At 39.3% G+C, this 19,552-nt stretch overlaps 1 protein-coding gene across 2 annotated transcripts in view; it reads left to right on the top strand.

Annotated features, from left to right (window-relative positions):
* Nucleotides 1–19,552, top strand: part of LOC121863573 (trehalase-like) — a 117,316-nt gene that overhangs the window by 82,566 nt on the left and 15,198 nt on the right. For both annotated transcript variants that reach the window (XM_042362285.1, XM_042362286.1), the window contains exons 5-7: nucleotides 15,494–15,667; nucleotides 16,899–17,123; nucleotides 19,067–19,207. In XM_042362285.1, coding sequence (XP_042218219.1) covers nucleotides 15,494–15,667; nucleotides 16,899–17,123; nucleotides 19,067–19,207 — 540 coding nt within the window. The remainder of the gene's footprint in view (nucleotides 1–15,493; nucleotides 15,668–16,898; nucleotides 17,124–19,066; nucleotides 19,208–19,552) is intronic.

Genomic DNA, 19,552 nt, shown 5'->3' with positions numbered 1-19,552 from the left:
TTGAATAAAATACAACTTTAAAATTTCATTACACCTTAAAATCACAACAGAGAGTAAAAAAAAATGGACTCAAAATACAACAATCCCTAATTTATGGTCAAAGTCCCTCAGCTCACAACACGGGAAGACAAACACCACGGTCCCTCTCCCTCACGACGCGCGGGTGTGATATAAACAAGACGCGGGTGCCATAGGGAACTCGTTCAGCTGATTACAACAGACGAGAAGCAGACGGTGACCCATTTAGGAGCCCGTCGCCCAGGAGCTGATGAGACCAAATAGTCTTGCTACATCATGAACTTGGTCGGCAACTCTTTTGGAGAAATTAAATGGTCGGGTCGGGTGTTGGAAGGTGGGAGGATGCTGTGTGTGTGTGTGTAAAGGTGACGTTTAGGTGTATCTATGGGACTAAAAATCAATTCCATGTCACCTTATACATATACAAAAATTTATTATTATTAATATTATTAAAAATTCCAAACGAGATAAAATCTATTAACAAAAAATAACACTTTTATTTCCTAATGAAAACATAACCAAATATATAACACTATTGCCTCTGTGATTAAACCTTACAAAAAAAATAACGAAAATATCTGACACATAATGAAACTCATATTTCTTACTGAATAAGACGTTACAATTTTTTTTAATATTTCACCCGAGATTCATAATATTTCGTGTAAGGTAATTTCACACGTATCTTGTGCCCGGGTGCCTGGTGGCCTTGAATAGACTCTAATATTCCCCTGTGACGTCTTGAGAACATTAAAATTTCTGCCATGACAGTGTAGACTCTTTTTTTTTTTTAGGAGGGGGGGGATATTGTTGAAGAGTGAACGTTTGGAGAAATATTATTGAAGCAATATTGACTCAGCCTCCCCACTGGCTCACAACCTCCCTACTGGCTCACAACCTCCCCATAACCTTCCCACAACCTCCCTACTGGCTCACAACCTCCCCATAACCTTCCCACAACCTCCCTACTGGCTCACAACCTCCCCATAACCTTCCCACAACCTCCCTACTGGCTCACAACCTCCCCATAACCTTCCCAAAACCTCCCTACCCTCTCCAATACCTCTCTATCCTCCCCATAACATTTCCCACTCTTCCCAGAGCCTCCCCACCACTCCCACTACCTCCCCAACCTCCTCACCCTCCCCATCAACTCCCACCCACCCCACAACCTCTTCACCGTCTCCATCACGCCTCTACCCTCCCATAACCTCCCCACCCACCACACAAACTCCCCATCTCCCCATTGGCACCCCCTATTGAACACCGCTTCACTGAATTCCCCATCTGGTGGTGACATTTTGAACCAAGCTTGGAGATTGTAACTTGGCAAAGAGACGAAGAAGAAAAAATGCAATATTTTTTTGCACCATTCCTGTTCAGTTTTCTAAATATATTAACCCCTTTATTATAGAACTGGCTACATGAATAATTACACATGACTCCGCTAAAGGGATTCAAGATTCATTTGTTTATCATTTATCAGCTGACGAGTACATGCAGGCGGGTCTTATGTTCTGCGTTATATTGGTTATGATATTAGATAGTGGACTTGTTATACTGTTTCCTCTTCATCTCTTTCCTATAACTTTAAAAACTACTCCTATCCCTGACGTCCTATCCCTGACACCCTATCCCTGACACCCTATCCCTGACACCCTATCCTTGACATCCTACTCCAACCCTACCACCAACACCCAGATTGAATACTTGTTTATAAAGCCGAAAAATAAATAGTTTTGTTTACAAGTTGCAGATGTCAGACACAAACACAGACATAATTCTCCCTGGCGTCTATATGACTTGGAGGAACGTGAGAAATGTATGGGATGTATTTGGGGTGTATGAATAGTATGAATTTACATGACTGGTTTGATTACTCTCTTTAGAAGCGGGGTGGGAAGGGGTAGGTATGGAGGGAAGGAGGAGGTGAGGTGAAGGAAGGGAAGGAGGGGTGAGGTGAAGGAAGGGAAGGAGGGGTGAGGTGAAGGAAGGGAAGGGGGAAGAGGCAGTCATAGGAACGTGAACGAGTCATTCACCCACTCACTCGCTCACTCGCTCGCTCACTCACTCACTCAATACACACTGAAACTCCTAAACTTTAGAAACTCTTGTGGGAGGGGAAAAAATACATTCTATTGTTGCATTCACTTGATAGTATTCAACGACCCGAACCAACTCAGGGAAAACAAAATTTGACTCCTGTTGACGATGGTGTGTGCTCGACCGCCTTCCTGTACCGTAGTTTTAAAAAAGACTGATAATGAGATTTTTATCACTTGTGAGGTATAATTTAACGTGACTGTAACCCTCTGTAGCCGTCTGTAGCCCCGTAGCCTTTGTAGCTCCAATAGTCCCCTATAGCCCTCTGTAGCCCCTGTACCCTTTGTAGTTCCTGTAGCTCCTGTAGTCCCCTGTAGTCTCCTGTAGCCTCTGTAGCCCCTGTAGTCCCTTGTAGCCCCTGTAGTCCCCTGTAGGCCTTATAGCCCCCTGTAACCCCTGTATTTGGTACTAAGAATAGTCTTCGTGTAAACATGTATATGAGACGACCAAAAGGTAAACATGACGTCACTCCTGTCAATAGTGTTGAGGTCGTCCATCCTGGTCCAACAATACCTCTTCTCTCCCCTCTCTCTCCTCCCTCTCTCTCTCTCCTCCCCCTCACTCCTTTCATTCCCTTTGGCTCTCCCTCTGGTTTCTCTCCCTCATCCCTTCCCATTCCATTATCCTCCCCTTCCCTATTCCCCTCCACTACCCTCCTCCTTCCTTTACTCTTCCACCACTCTCCTCCTCTTTCCCTTCACTTCCTTACTATCTCCCCTCCCCCCTTTCCTTTTTCTGCTCCTCTTCCTTAGCTCTTTCCCCTTTTCCCTCCTCCCCCTTCCTCTCCCCCCTTTCCCTCCTCTCCCCTTCCTCTCCCTTCTCCTTCCTTCCTCTCTCCTCTCCTTCTTTCCTCTCCCTTCTCCTTCCGTCTCTCCACCACCTTGTATCACATAATCCATTATCTCTCGTTACTCTGTCACTGTCATGGACTATTGGCATGCGTTGTGTCATCTTGAGTTGTCACGTCACTTGGCAGGTCATCAATGGCTGTTATATCACTGTCACATGCCATGCCAGTACAAGCTGTCACGTTGCTGTCATGTCATCAATAACTGTCACGTTGTTGTCATAGATCGTGCCACCATCAGCTGTCAGATATAACAGTCATATGTGGAGGGACATTACCAGGTTTCACAATATGAGAGAAAGAATGTAAGTACTAAAGATGTATGTATGTATGTATGTATGTATGTATGTATGTATACGCCCTCTCCCGTACATCACAATGCTCCTGGAGTACGAGGTAATCATCACATCACGTTAATAAAACTCACTGAACCCACAAGTGTCTTCTCGCCTGCCACACCCTGCCTCAAGCTGATGGTAAGATGTTGTGGGCGAGTGTGCAAGGTCTCTCTCTCTCTCTCTCTCTCTCTCTCTCTCTCTCTCTCTCTCTCTCTCTCTCTCTCTGACGACTACTGTTAATGATCTCAAGGAAATAAATAAATACAAGGATAATAATAACAACACCAATAAAATAACAATAACAACCAAATAACAATAATAACAAAATAACAATAATAACAAAATAATAATAATAATAACAAAATAACAATAACAACATAACAATAATAACAACTAAATAACAACAATAACAACAAAATAACAATAACAACAAAGTAACAATAATAACAACAAAATAACAATAATAACAACTAAATAATAATAATAACAAAATAACAATAATAACTACGAAATAACAATAGTAGTTTCACTACAATCGTCATCCTAGTCACTTGGCAAATATCGCTGATCCACCCGTGTTTCATCACCACTTTCTAAACCTGTACCGAATGTCCACACGTAAAGAAAAGTGGAACAAGAGAATTGGATAAGATGAAGATATGCAATAAAGCAATGAAGAAGATTATTAGAAAATTACATATAAGTATGGGTATAAATCAGGTCATATATATTTTTAGTTCAGTTATGCCAAAAGTTAGTGGAATTCGTAACTCATTCTATTGCTCCACTCGTCCACTCACTCGCTTAACACAATTACTAACTCGCTCACTCAAATATTCACTCACTCATCCATCCACTCATCCATCCACTCGCCCACCGTCTCATTCACTCACTCGCCTACTCATGGGATTGTCATTATACTCAAGAGGTTAAATCGTCGTACTCAAGGAGTTAAATCATCGTAGTTAAGGGGTTAACTCATCGTACTCAAGGGGTTAAATCATCGTACTCAAGGGGTTAACTCATCGTACTCAAGGGGTTAACTCATCGTACGCAAGATGTTAAAATCATCTTAATTTAGCGTTAAATCGGGGTTAAATCACCATACTCACTGCACTCAAAGGGTTAAATCATCGTACTCAAGGGGTTAAATCATCGTACTCAAGAGGTTAAATCATCGTACTCAATGGGTTAAAATCATCGTCCTCACAGGCTTAAGTCACCGTACAGTACTCAAGGGGTTAAAATCATCGTCCTCACAGGCTTAAAGTCACCGTACAGTACTCAAGGGGTTAAAATCATCGTACTCACAGGCTTAAGTCACCGTACAGTACTCAAGGGGGTTAAAATCATCGTACTTAAGTGACCAATAAAGAATCTCAGACTAAATTGACTTGAATCCACATGAACTCAACTGTTATCTTGTAAGTGTGTGTACGTGACCTCTACAAGGGTGAGTGACATCCCCAACTACAGTAAGTCCATATATAGTGGTACAGTATGTATTTGTTTATTTAATTGTTTAGTGTTTATTTCTTTTGTTTTCTATAGTTTTATGTTTGTTTTTGTTTATTGGTTCTTATTATTTGTTTATCAATAATTATTTTCTGGTTTATTTTATCGTTTTATTCGTGTTTTTATTCATTTTTGTCTTTATTTTTATTTGTTTATTTATTTTTTTTTTTATTTGTCATTCATTTATCCATATATTAGGTCTCTTGGTCACACACACACATACACACACACACACACACACACACACACACACACACACACACACACACACACACACACACACACACACACACACTACCTACAGTACAATCTTTATTTGTCATCTACGTGTATTTATCAACAAATAAAATCACCCAATCATCATCTTCTCCTTCATATTTCCTTTACAATCCTTTATTCATTTTCTTCTTCATTTTCTTATTCATTTATTCACCTACTTACCTATTCACCTCGCCTGTGTACCGTCCTTGCTTGTAATTACATTCAATTGTTTTTCGTTCATTTAATTTGATCCGGGTCGATCCTCGCTGTGTGTTTTATTGAGAGAAAACGTTTATACTTCTGTTTTTGTTGTATTCTTGGTGTATTTCTGGTGTATTGTTGGTGTATTGGTTTACTAGTGTTGTATTTTGTATTGTATTGAGCCATTAATATCGTTGTTTTATTGTATTAGACCGTTGTTTTTGTCATTTGGGTACATTCGACTGCTGTATACTTGGGTGTGTTCAGTGGCCAAGGATTTGAACATCTGATTTCTATGTCTATGTCTTAATTTCTGTTTTTAAAGACATACTCGTTAATAGGACATGTACTGATTAGGATAAGACATGTATAGATTAGAATAAAACAATTTAAAAACATGTATAGATTTGAATAAGACATGTCCATCGCAACCCCCCCTCCCTCAGTGAGACATACATGAGGCTCAGAGAAGGACACGACACAGGCTACAGCCCCACCTAAGTCGTGACATAGGATCCACACACACACACACATGGGCGTTCTGTGACCCCATTCTACCGCTATGGTATTATACAACTAACCTTATTCACTCTCACGCTCTCGGACTCTGGCCAGTATAAACACACTCAACACATATACACTTACACCGTCTGTACACACTTCACGACGGTACACACTTATACACATTCAAAGTGGTTGCTTAGTAGTGAGGATACACTTAATACCGGTACACATATACTCAAGGATGTATAAACCACACGCACTTATAGATACATTTAAACACTTATCGCTGCAGGAGATGTACTTACGAATCATATAAACTATGTACTTTACAAAACCAAAGACGATCACCAAAACAGAACACGGTCACCAAAACACAAAAGACGATCACCCCCCCAAAAAAGACGATCACCAACCACAATAAATTCAATCCACATTACATAACAGTACAGTAGACAACATTACAGTTTTAAAATAGACACAGAATAACTTTAGCTTCGAGTTAAATGTGAATTATATGTATGTTTACCTGAGTAGATTACCTGTTTGATGTTAATGAAGAGACAACATCACCTCAGGTAACTTCGTGATTGGTTTTCTAGACTACAGTTGGGTTGGGGGACTCAGTTTTAATGGGTCTTACATTCCAAGCTTAATGATTAGGTTAGGATGCTTCTGTATGTGTCTGTATCTGTGTCTGTTTCTGTCTGTGTCTGTTTCTATGTCTGTGTATGTGTCTGTATCTTTGTCTGTGTCTGTGTATGTGTCTATGTCTATTTCTGGGTCTGTCTATGTCTGTATCAGCTCTTTATCACTGTCTCTCATTTATTGAGTATTGATTTTGTTTATCGTTGCCTTTGACGAGTTCCTGGGGAAGGCATGCATGTTGGAGGGGAGAGATATAGAGACTGAGGCATGAGAGAGAGAGAGAGAGAGAGAGAGAGAGAGAGAGAGAGAGAGAGAGAGAGAGAGAGAGAGCGAACCCACCCAACCCCCATCCACACAAACTCAACCAAAATTTCGTTTCAACTGACCGTCAAAGCCCCAAAATCACACAAGGAAAATTTGCATACAAGGACAGGGAATATTTACAATGTTTTTTCCCTACATCAACATACACTGACGGTGATGTACGTGGCTCTTTGGCTCTCACACACCAAGATGTTATACAAATTTGGTCTGGAAGTCGAATTTTATGGCGTATAAATTTATCTTATATCGAAATTTCCTCAAGCGAATGGTAAATGCATTATGTGTGTGTTTGGGAAGGTTTGTGTGTGTGTGTGTGTGTGTGTGTGTGTGTGTGTGTGTGTGTGTGTGTGTGTGTGACGGTGAAGACAGTGTAGTGACGAGAGTTTAATATTATAGTGATCTCATTAGAAAAAAATACATACAAGGAACATCACTTGTACATTAGTTAGCGCCCCTCCCTCCCTCACCCGCTCCCTCCCTCTCCCTACCTATCTCCCTCCATCCCTCCCTCTCTCCCTCCCTCAGTCACACTCCCTCACGTACCACAATAAGAAACTATACGCATTAGTACTCAGTTGTTTTTTGGTCATAAGATATAAACACAAAGATTCAGTTAACTTGCCCTGGATGTAAGAGACGTCCTGGTATCTTTGTCAGCATCGTCAGCAACTGTTAGTGTAGTCTCAGTGTAATTACGACGCCATCTTACCTTTCATCTTTGTTATGAACTGAAATAAAATGGCTAAGATATGTTTTTTTTATTATATCGTCAGGTTAGGTTAGGTTAGGTTAGGTTAGGTTAGGTTATGATATTTTTCACGTAGGGGTTTATTGAGAATCTTGACTCCTGGAATGTCTATCAGCAGTTTGATTTGACTTAAGACTATGCCCTAACTCCTTCCCCTCCAGACAGGCGGCAGATGCACTACAGAGGGGGAAAAATCGTTACTATTACCTCAAGTTTCTTCTCCAAGTGGTGGGTTATCACAAAGTTGGAGGAGCGGCGTCCCTCTACCACACCAGCGTCCCAACCACACACAGCGCCCCTCTACCATACACAGCGCTCCCAGCACCACCACCACACAGCGCCCCTCTACCACACACAGCTCCCTTACCACCACACAGCTCCCTCTACCACACACAGCGCCCCTCTACCACCACACAGCTCCCTCTATCACACACAGCTCCCTCTACCACACACAGCGTCCCTCTACCACCACACAGCTCCCTCTACCACACACAGCGCCCCTCTACCACACACGCCGCATTTCTTCATACAGGGAAATAATGTTATACCCTATTGACATATATCTGAAAATAGATCCTACCCTGGCAGAATTTTTGTCCCCTTTGATTGGCAATTTCGTAGCGTCCAGTAATTGGTTGATTTTTAAGGTCCACGCCCGCCGTTGAATATACAGTGTGTCATGGAGGTGATGTAAGATTTTTCAGAATTCTACAATCGACGAATTCCTGCACGACCTTCACTAATGAACGAATTTCAAATACCTTTTAATTGAAGTCCTTGTCGATTCCTTTTAAGGTTTGTCACTTGATGTAAATTATTATTATTATTATTATTCATGCGTTATTTTATGATTTTACACTTCATTAATACGTGTAATTAACATCAATAATAATAATAATAATTTGTTTTACTATGAATCTGCACTATGTAACTCTCTAAAATCCTGCTTCACTTGGAATCACTTAGATACGAACCCTTCAGCGAGACAGGGATGTGAATAGGGGGTAACGTTTCGAATCCCTGAGTGAATCATTCGAGATAACGAAGCTGACGAAGCAAACATGGTCGTATTGACTGGCCTTCTGTTGACACCTGGACCAAAGTTTAGTAGAAGGTAGTACCAGTTAGACTGTACGTTGATCTGACTGGATGAGTGTACACAGAGAGGTTGTACTGTATATAAATAGAATGTACACGTAATGATTCGAAATAATACACGATGAACAGTGTACAGTACATAGTTTGCATGAACTGTACACGATGAACATTATACACAGTCGGGCCTAACAATGTGCACTAATAACCACACACACACACACACACACACACTGTACAAATACGATAGAAAATTTATACCCAAAATAAACATTATATTGTATGTATGATGAAATATATACACATATGCTGAACTGCATTATTTATATTATACATAATGCAGTTCAGCAATTCGTCCTGGTCTGGGTGAATAATGAATAACTCACGGGAAAGTTAATCAACACACGATATTCTGTTTCCGCCTTAAGTATTTTCTTTCTCGTTCATTTTATATGTATTATTATTTTTCTGTTATGTTATTCTTATATATAGCTTTAATACATATACTTTATAACTCGCTAAAAATATAATGTGTGTGTGTGTGTGTGTGCGTGTGTGTGTGTTGTAACGTCACAGGACCCCTTTAAAATCACCTTTAAAGAAAACGGCAGCATCCATAACCGTAAATTTCCAGCGCTGCTATTGTTACGGCAGCCGCTAGTAATGTTTCCAGTGCTATTGTTAGGGCAGCCGCTAGTAATATTTCTAGTGCTATTGTTAGGGCAGCCGCTATTAATATTTCCAGTGCTATTGTTACGGCAGCCGCTAGTAATATTTCCAGCGCTATTTTACTCCAGTCAGCACAATTATCGCTACTTCCCTTAAGCTACGTTATTTAGCTCTTTAAATAACTGACTGACTGACTGACTGACTGAGATAAATTCCTGATAAAACAAATTTTCAATATACATTTATGATTATAATTTAAATAACTAATATATTCGTTTTATAATTTATATGTTTATGTGAATATTTTGTTGGTTTTTAATTTACATATTCATTATGTCGAAGAGCACTAGTGCCGATTTTTTTTATCACACGAAAATAAAAATGTGAACGTAAAATTCCACTCTCAGGTATGAAGGAAAATCTAGACGAGAAAAATATTCTTTGAGGATGATAAAAGTTTGTTTACTCCAAAGGAAAAAAAAGACCGGACCAGTGCTGAAAATAATTACAAAAATATATTCCTTTTTTTTTAGCCTAAAACTTTCGTGTTGTGTACCTTACTTTTGACAAAATGTATAAAGAGAAAGACAGAGAGAGAGAGAGTAAATGAATTAGTCGATAATGGGCAAGAAAGCACAGTGTCGTTTCACAGTTCACCAACATTAACAAATACAGTAAAATAAACGAATTTCAGTTTTATTTCATACATATCAGTTTGACATTTTTTTTTACTGGTTTTTGTAATGGAAGATTCACAAACACGACGAAGGCAGCTGCGGGGATTAGACGGCTTCCATGGCAGACCTCAACATTCAGATTGTAGGTACACTTTAACTAAGATATAGTATTTATATATATAGAACTTTATCCTCCTATATCATCTGAGGTTAAAGTCTGTATTAATGTCATTTATTTCCAGGTTAGGTTAAAGGTTAAGTCTTAGTCGCGTTTCTTGCCCACAGTTCTCGAATTGGTGACTTCATTGTTAACACCTATAAAGCTCCCCAATAGTAGGAGTGGAATTGTCTTTCATTTTCGTTTATTGTGGTACTTGAAATAAAAATCCTTACTTAACACACTTAATGTGTATGTGTGTACCCGCATGAACGACTGTGGTTGAGTCTGTACGTGTAGGAACTACAAACTAAACAACCTTGGCGCCTTGGGTCTCCGTGACACCGCGAGGACCAGTCTTGGATCTCACCCAACCCTGATTCCTCAGTTGAGCGAGTCTCCGCTACTCAACCCGCCGCAACTTTTACCTTTGTCTTAAAACATTTTCTCAGACACTGTCCATTAAAAGCGACACCAAAACTGACTGTCACAATGTATACAACTAAAACAACACTGTCTTTGGTATTATTAGATGTTCTCCGTGCAATTTTATAAGTTACATCAAACATCAGATATGAAATAGGTTGGGTAGTTCATAAATAATGTTTACTCAGTATACTGTACAAATAGAATTTAGGATTAATTTCAATCTTGAAGGCAATCTTTAACTCGATAATATTGCTACCTGTTTAATATACCGTATACCATTATACTCCTCCACCCGTCACCGACTGCCAGTATCTGTTGGCTGGATGACTTAGCAGTGTATGTTGATCTACCCGGAAGGTTAGAATATTTTTATGTTTATTCAGTGAACAGCTATCGCACTGAGAGCGCTTCGTAGCCTCGTGTTTACAGCTGACCTCAATGCTTTTCAATAAACTACTGCCTAACAATTTATCGCTTTTTGTTTATAGAAAAAAACATAGAATAAAACTCCACCTGGTCCTTCCCTTACGTTTATCATCATCAAATAACACAGTAATTAAATATTATTATTATTAATTCAAGACTAGATATGAAAAAAAAATTGACATAACCCTTCCAAAATTTTTCGAAAACAAACCATTACCTAAACGCCTCCGTAAATGTAATTTCCTTATGGTTACCGAGATGTGGAAATAATAGGTTTTAATAGTTGTGAATATAGAGAAGTTGGCTAGATTTAAATTTAACTTTGGAATAAATCCGTAGTAAAGAACCTGGTTTAAAAATATTACGTCACCCTTGGATAAATAATGGTGCTAGTCAAAGCTTCCTCTTCTCTTTGCTGTGAAGGTTAATAGGCTATATATCATGATGACTGTTCTTTCCGTCACCACATTTCCCCAACACACCTTCCCCCGTCACTACACTTCCCCAGCACCATTTCCTCGTCACAACACACCACTATCACTACATTCCCAAGCACCCTTCATCCCCGTTTACCTTCCCCACCTCTCTGTGTTAAGGCCGTACCCTCCCTCGCTGACTGACTGTACTCTATATGATATTTCAAACTAGATAAAAACGCAGGAACAGAGGTGGTGATAGGATAGGGGTGGAGAATAGTAGGGTGGGGAGGGAAGAGAAGAAGAGAGATGGGGAGTGCTGGAGAAGGGATGTATGAGGAATGGTGGGGTTTGGGAGAGAGAAATGGGGTGTGGGGAGGAATGGGAGAGGAGAAATAGGAAATGGTGAGGTGGGGAGGGAGGGAAACAATGGTACGGATGTTTATTGTTTATCAACATTGACTTACAGACAGGACAGTGGTCTGAATAACTCGGTTAGGTACAATACCAACGTTCAGAAACACTTTAGTCATTATGAATACTGTCATTTGTTGTATAATTTCATAATATAATATTCGCTTTCTGATTCATAAATTCTGGTTTCGACTCTACCACAAGGTGAATCTCCCCCAAGTGGCAGGTGTCGGCTGTTTGCAGAAGTGTGTGCCTATGCACTGGAATGCGCCGCCGAACCGTAGAGCTATTCAAAACTAAGGCGCGCAACATGAGACGTGGGTTATTTACTCAAACATTGCGTTTCGGATGCCTTAACTTAGTCCATAAAAGGGTATATAAAGAGTTTAAAGATGGCACGATATTATTTTTTGTTTTAAGTTTATGTGAAGAAGACGGTTATGGTGTCTGTGGGCGTAAAACTTAAGTGTCATGAGAACGTAAACTTGGAGAAAAATTCAAGTGTGTTGGGGTGATGTTTATGTCTCCCAACACACCTGAATTTTGCACTTGATAAATTTCAGGGGTTTAGAGTTAGCACATCATCGATGTTTTGCCTCAGTGAGACAGTATTAATGTCTTCTTTACACACACGCACACACAAAACGATAACCAATTTCTCACAAAGTTATCATTCATGTAATAATCGAATTCATTTATCACTTTTCAGCGAAAATTTAAAGTTTATGACCTTCAGTTGAAACATAATATTCTGTCTAATGCTGAAAATTGGAAAACGATAATCCAATTCCTATATTGTGTTCCATGTCATATAACTCGGCTCGTTGCAACCTCCAATCAGTGGCAAAGAATATAAAGTAAATTTTAATTCAAATATATTTTTCACTAAACACATATTTTGCCACAACATATAAAGTGTTACGGCATAACGTAATAAAGACTTACAATACTTGTAATGCTTACGGACAAAAAACGTGCATGAAATTAAAGTTCGTGTCCACTAAAAGGTGAACATTTATTTAGGTTCCCCATAAACAATTTTTAACCATTTTCTTCTATACAGACAGAAAATGAAAATTTTAATGATAAACTATTATAAATTCGTATAAGAATTTAATATAATAAAAGCAAAGCTAATTACTAAATACTTCTTATTGAGTATGTTATTGGCATCGTGCTATTTAATAGTAAATAAATACGATTATAAGTTAAATGTACAAAAGTGATAGAGCTTTTGTAAATAAAATAATTATTACATAAAATGCTATGGGGAAGATATTCATGAGACAAGTTCCCGTCTTAGGTACACTAGTAATACGTTGCCATATCCAAATTTATTCTCATTCATAGTAGTTTAATTTTCGCCTTTAATTTCATTCAAAGTCATTTAATTCTTGGATTTAATCTCATTCAAAGTCATTTAATTCTTGGATTTAATCTCATTCAAGGTAGTTTAATTTTCGCCTTTAATCTCATTCAAAGTCATTTAATTCCTGCATTTAAGCTCATTCAGGTATTGTTTACTTATATCCGTTTTCTTTGATACGATCAAAGAAACTGAAACTTTTTATAAGGGCAAACGTTTTTATTTTTGATAATTTATGAGGAAACTTCTACCACCAGAAGGGGTTGTTCGATTTCGTTAATTTTTTTCACAGTTGTTCTTATTGTTATAGTAAATAGTTTAAAATGGGCTAAAACTTTTTATTTTAATTATAAGATTGTTTTTATTTTAGTTTTTAATATCTACGATCATAAATCACCTGTAGTGGGCAGTGCATAAAGGATGAGGTAAATTGCGGGGTAAAACACGGTAAAAAACTGATCATATAACACTAAAATGATGTCTCTATGTGCTTTATATTTGAATAATTTAACTGTTTACCATAAAACCTCCGAAAACTCTGTAGTCACCGCGTATCATTTGTTGTTTCCAACTAACCTGCTGGGTCCCAACATACTCTCACATCCACAAAAACGTAAAATTGCTTCAGCAAAAGTGATTTTATTGGAACCAGATATCAAAGTAAGTACTTTTTTTATATGGCAAGGGTCTAGAGGGTGGCACTCCCGGGCTGGTTAGGTCAGATTCTATTAGGTTTTAGTAAATGTCTCCTCCTTTATGATAATTACTATAATGATAAGAATATATGTCGAAAAAATTAACGAAATCGAACTCCTTCTGATAGTAGCGATGTTCTCATACATTACCTCATTTTGTATTATGGTTGTAAGCTATTGCAATTCCAGTGTTTTACTTTAGTATACTTTATTTTATTACATCCTCTTTGCCACTGATCGGCCTGTTAGCCGCTTGGAAGGTCGGTCACGTCTCTGTTACTCACTGTTGGCACTGTGGGCATGTATTGGCTCTCTGTTACGCACTGTTGACAACTGACATTACATGCATACAAACACCGTACAACCCCAAATATATGGCTACAGTTTCGTATTTTAAATTTCCTTCTCCCAGTCAACAATACGAACACAGCTCCTCTAGGATTCTCTCATTCAGCCAACGGTATGAACACAGGCTCTCTATTATCACAATACTAACGCTGTCTTCCTCATTCGGACTTGCACACAATGATCAGTTTCACCTGGGAATTATTAGGCGGTGCTACCTTAAAGGAGATATGCAAGAGAGTGGGCGGGGAGGTGCAGCGGCAGTGTCCTCCTGAAGGGGTATGACCTATAGGTGTCCCAACTATCATCGTAGCTTGCTGCTCAGGGATCACAGCACACTCGAGATGTTCAATAGTTCGTCTTAATTCATCTTACTGTTCACAAAACATTCTTATTTGCCTTCATGTCTCCTATTTTAATTCACTTTGTTATTATTACAAATTTTATTGTTTATTCTTTATCAAACCCACAAGCCAAACCAAAGTCTATTTATGTGATATGAGTTTCTGTTTCTTGGATGAATAACGCCGTCATATATAACGTTCCCAGGTATTGTGTTTACGACTGCTGCAATGCCAATTAAATCCTCTCAACACCACACCAGAGACGGGTCTTGGTCTCCACATTTAACGCCATCTGTCGTATTTCACACTTTGATATTAAACCTCTCGTTATTTTTTTCTTTTCTACCGCTCCCTCTCTCTCTCTTAACACAGCATGTAACGCGCCCTCCTTACCTCTCACCTTTAGGTCAAACAATTCTCACTTGTATGACATGAACGGTTTACTTTACATTACATGGTAACGATTTTTATACCCTGCATAGAGTGGTGCATATAATGATGTTTTGCTCTTTGTCTGTCTGTCTACAATGTCGACATCTGAACCTTGAATCGAGTTTCCGTAAAATGTTATGTTATGTTGTGTTATGTTATGTAGTGTAATGTTATGTCTCACTGTAGTTGTGTAACTATGGGTACACAACACTTCCTAATTACAGCCAACATTGATGTTAATTTTGGGGATATTCCTGTGACCTATGACAGGAGAAGCTTAAAAGAATTCACACTAAGCTTGAACCGTTTTGTCTGCTAAAGTAATTATTATTATTATCATCATCATCAGCATCAGCATCATCATCATCAGCATCATCATCATCATCATCATCATCATCATCATTATTATTATTATTATTATTATTATTATTATTATTATTTTTATTATTATTATTAGTATTATTAGTATTATTTTTATTATTATTATAAATTAATGGCCACCAGTAACACCTCTTTTTTTCCAGCCCTGAATTCCTGAAGAAAGTGGTGGATCCCGCCCTGGAAGAGTGGGGCCTCAAACTGAACGGCCTCTGGAAGCAGCTCGGCCGTAAGATCTCTGAAGACGTACAGCTTGAACCTGATAGATACTCCCAGATCTATGTACCCAACCCAGTCATCGTCCCTGGCGGCAGGTTCAGGTGGGTCCTTAGGGGAATGAGGAGTGAGAAGGAGGACGTGAGTGTAAATACTGTATGTCAGTCCTCTCTCTCCCATCCATGAACCTTCGAGACTCATGAACCTGTGAATCTGAGACATCACACAAAACAATGTGTGATGTCTCAGATTCACAGGTTCATGAGTCTCAGGGTTCATGGATGGAGTGAGGACTGTGAGGATTTTTTATTTTTTTTTTGGTGGGTGTACTTTGTAGTTGTAATTTCTTAATGTACTGCAACAATTAAGGTTTCTAAATACAATAGACGACAATTATTGAAAAATTAATGGGTGTAATACAGGTAAAATGGCAGATTACAGCAAACTAAGAATCTGATAAAATAAAGGTTTTTCTGGTGGCTTTTTTTGCGATTGGTTCAAATCTGACATTCGTTTTTATCAGAAATAACTCGTTTTGAATTAGCCCCCTATCGATTGTGTGTTCTGAATTCCCGGTACTCTGTGCTTGCTAACTTATACAATATAACCAAACTAAACCATACCTAACCCCCCAAGACAGGGGCTCCGCCCCCGGACCCCTGGTGACCCTAGCCGAAGCTCCCAGACCCCCAAATGCTATGTAATGACCCTAGAGTCGCGTGGTCAGCCTCCACGAGAATATAAATAGCCGTTACAATATTTCTTACCTTAGTCCGAGTCAGGGACCAGAATGGATCGTGGGTTCCTCTGTTCTCTAAAGTTCCCTTATTTTTAGAATTAAATAATACAATTAACTTCCAATAATCGAAATCGCACCCAGCACATAATTGCTCCATGTTGCAACTGATTAAAAATGTCCCGCATCCTGCCACCCACTCTGAATATTGAACGCTAATTCGTTGAATCAAATGTTGAGATTTTTTATTGGATTTAATTGGTTGCCATTCCCCCAGAGTTTGATTGGCTGCAGCCACTCTCCCCCCCATTTGATTGGCTGCAGCCCCCTCATTTGATTGGCAACTGCCCCTCGACATGCGTAGGGGCAACAGGTGCTCTGATTTTATTCTTTTTAAAAATCAATAACTTCCTTATTATCAATTTGCGACGGAAGTGTAATGTAAGAAAGTGATAATAGAAAAAATAGTTCTATTGATTGAATGTAATGAATTTCTGGAAATATGTGGTTGCTGTAAACTGCAATATTACCGTTATATCTACTTTCTGTGGAGGCCTTTTATTTTAGCTTTTGGGAGTCATTTAAGAATATATTTTCAGGGAGTTCTACTATTGGGACTCGTACTGGACCATTGATGCCCTGCTGCTGTCACAGATGAACGAGACGGTGAAAGGGATGTTGGAGAACTTTGTCGAGATGGTCAAGGAATATGGAATGGTGCCCAACGGAGGCCGTATCTACTACACCCGCAGGAGTCAGCCACCCTACCTCATCCCCATGGTGAAGCTCTACATGGACCATACCAACGACTTAGAGTTCCTTGCGTGAGTCATGACTTTGATTTTCTTATTGTGCTGTTCTGCTCCCAGTTTGCTTATGCAGTACCTCTACAGTACAGTAATTGTATAGCCTTAAGGTAGATAACATATAATACTGTATACAGTACAGTACAGATATTTTTCTACATTCATTTGCTTTAAATAATATTTTCCAGAATAAAGGGCATAATTACATTGCATTACAGTATATGTGTTTTTATAGATTTTAATTACGGTAGGGATATACAGTATCTCGGATTCTTTTATGTTATTGTAACATTACCTATATACTGTACAATACAGTACAGTATTTTATGTTTTATCTAGTTTTACGAAATTCGTTCAATTCAATTTCAATTTCAATTGTTTATTCCTTGATAGAGGAAGCGGGATCCAAGTGCTGTCACTAGGTACCCCTGTACAATGACACCAGAAGCATCTGGCAAGTGTGACAAGTATATACAGTATAAATATTATAAAGGGGCTTACTAAAGCCTAAGAAAGGAAGGATATTCCTTTAACACATAATCAAAATATCTGGCCAATATGGGGAGGATCATCGTGTCTCCGTCAGGGGGTCGTGGAGTGGTGGTCCAGCAGGCGTCACGGAAGCGTTGTGTGTGGGGACATCTTAGGAGGTAGTGGGTAAGGGTGCTGCTGTCGGGTCTTCTGCATAATGCACAAGAGCGTTGCTCAAGGGATGCGGGGATACCAATCTCCCAAGCAAAGCCATACCCAATGATGATACGGGCAGCAATCACGTCCCTTTCCAGGACCCTTTCCCGTAGACGAGAAATTCGTTTCCATAATTATTCTCATCATTTTACTTTTACTTTGCTTTAACTTTTATCCTCTTTGCCACTGATCGGCTTATTAGCCACTTGGGTGGTTGGTCACGTCTCTATTACACACTGTTGGCAAGTACAGTACTCCCTCTTTATCGACGGGGGTTACGTTCTGTAGACGGCCGTCGATAAAGAAACCGTCGATACCGTGATGGTTACGTAATTTTTCTAACTATTATTAGCATATGTGCTTCAGATCCTTTGCACGTCGTTTAATTCCACGCACACTGGATTCGTTGAGCCCAAAGTGGCGGCCAACAGCTGCGTAGCTCATACCGCTGTCGAGTTGTTTCAGCACTTCATTCTTCTCATTCAGCGTCAGCACTCGTCTTGCCCTCTTAGGTGTAGATCCAGAGGGAGCAGCAGGTCGTTTGGGAGGCATGGTGATATAAGTTGATGTGATGAACCACCAGCAAAAGTTGAAAATCAAAGACTGTTGCCCACGCGGCTTGGCTGATGTCTGTGTTCAGGGAAGGCGGGCCGCGGGTAGACGCTAGTCACGCCACTAGTGCTGCCTAGCGGCGGAAGTACAAACAAGGCCCGCAGAGTTCAAATAAAGCCAAAATAAAAATCCGTCTAAATAATCCGTCGATAATCGAAACCGTCGATAAAAAATCCGTCGATAAAGAGGGAGTACTGTACTGTACTGTACTGGGCATGCACTGGCTCCTGAATGTCAGGACAATTTCATTTACTGTGTTAGGTTTTTATCATCAATTAAGTGCAGGTGTTGGTGCTACAGTGGTAACTTGTGGATCTTTTACTTCTATGTCATGGGTTTGAGTCTTGGCCCGAGACATACACAGGCAGAGTGTTAACCAGTGTCACACTACTGAACATCATAGATTTCCTCCGGGGACTCCAGTCTCCTCCTGTACTAAGACTACGCAATGAAGTTCATAACAAAGTAAACATAACAGACCAACTGCCCAAATGGCTGATAGCTGGTGAAATGATAATTGAAAAATTAATAAATTAATGCATTATGACTTCTGTTTGAGAACCATTGTATCTTCCCCGAATATGCAGATAATCTTTGATAGTTGTTTTTTGCAGGAAAGTTCCTTGTATGTCATGGATTCTTATCATTTTGTGTCTTTGCAGGCAAATTATTGATAAGCTAGAAGAAGAGTTCCTGTTTTGGGAGAATGACCGTTCAGTTGAGTTGCAAGACCGATCTGGCAAGACCCACACTGTGGCCCAGTACCGTGTCAATATTGGGGGGCCTAGACCAGAGTCTTACAGGTTAGAATACGTCCTCCTTCTCTACACATTAATTATATTATTATGTCCCTGATCATTATGTGTACAGTTTTTATAAAAAGATAGACATTTTTCATACCAAGAAAGGTCTCTCACCTAACACACACTTTTACTGAAAGTTTCACTGCCTTTTGCAGATCAAGGTCTTTTAATATGCTTATCAAGTTAGCCATTTTATAAATAGTCTCCCAGTCATACAGTACAAACTAAGTGTTATCAAAAATAATGAAGAGTTAGTCTTGGCTCACATTTCATTGAGTAAAGAATTTTTTTTCATTGTCTTTGGGTCATTTCATATCTTGGTGTTTTACATTCCTTGATGAGTTT

Source organism: Homarus americanus, unplaced genomic scaffold, assembly GCF_018991925.1.
Source record: "Homarus americanus isolate GMGI-L3 unplaced genomic scaffold, GMGI_Hamer_2.0 scaffold41366, whole genome shotgun sequence".
In the NCBI taxonomy this organism is placed as follows: Eukaryota; Metazoa; Arthropoda; class Malacostraca; order Decapoda; family Nephropidae; genus Homarus; species Homarus americanus.
The sequence above is the reverse complement of the archived record's forward strand: the minus strand, read 5'-3'. Positions and strand labels throughout refer to the sequence as shown.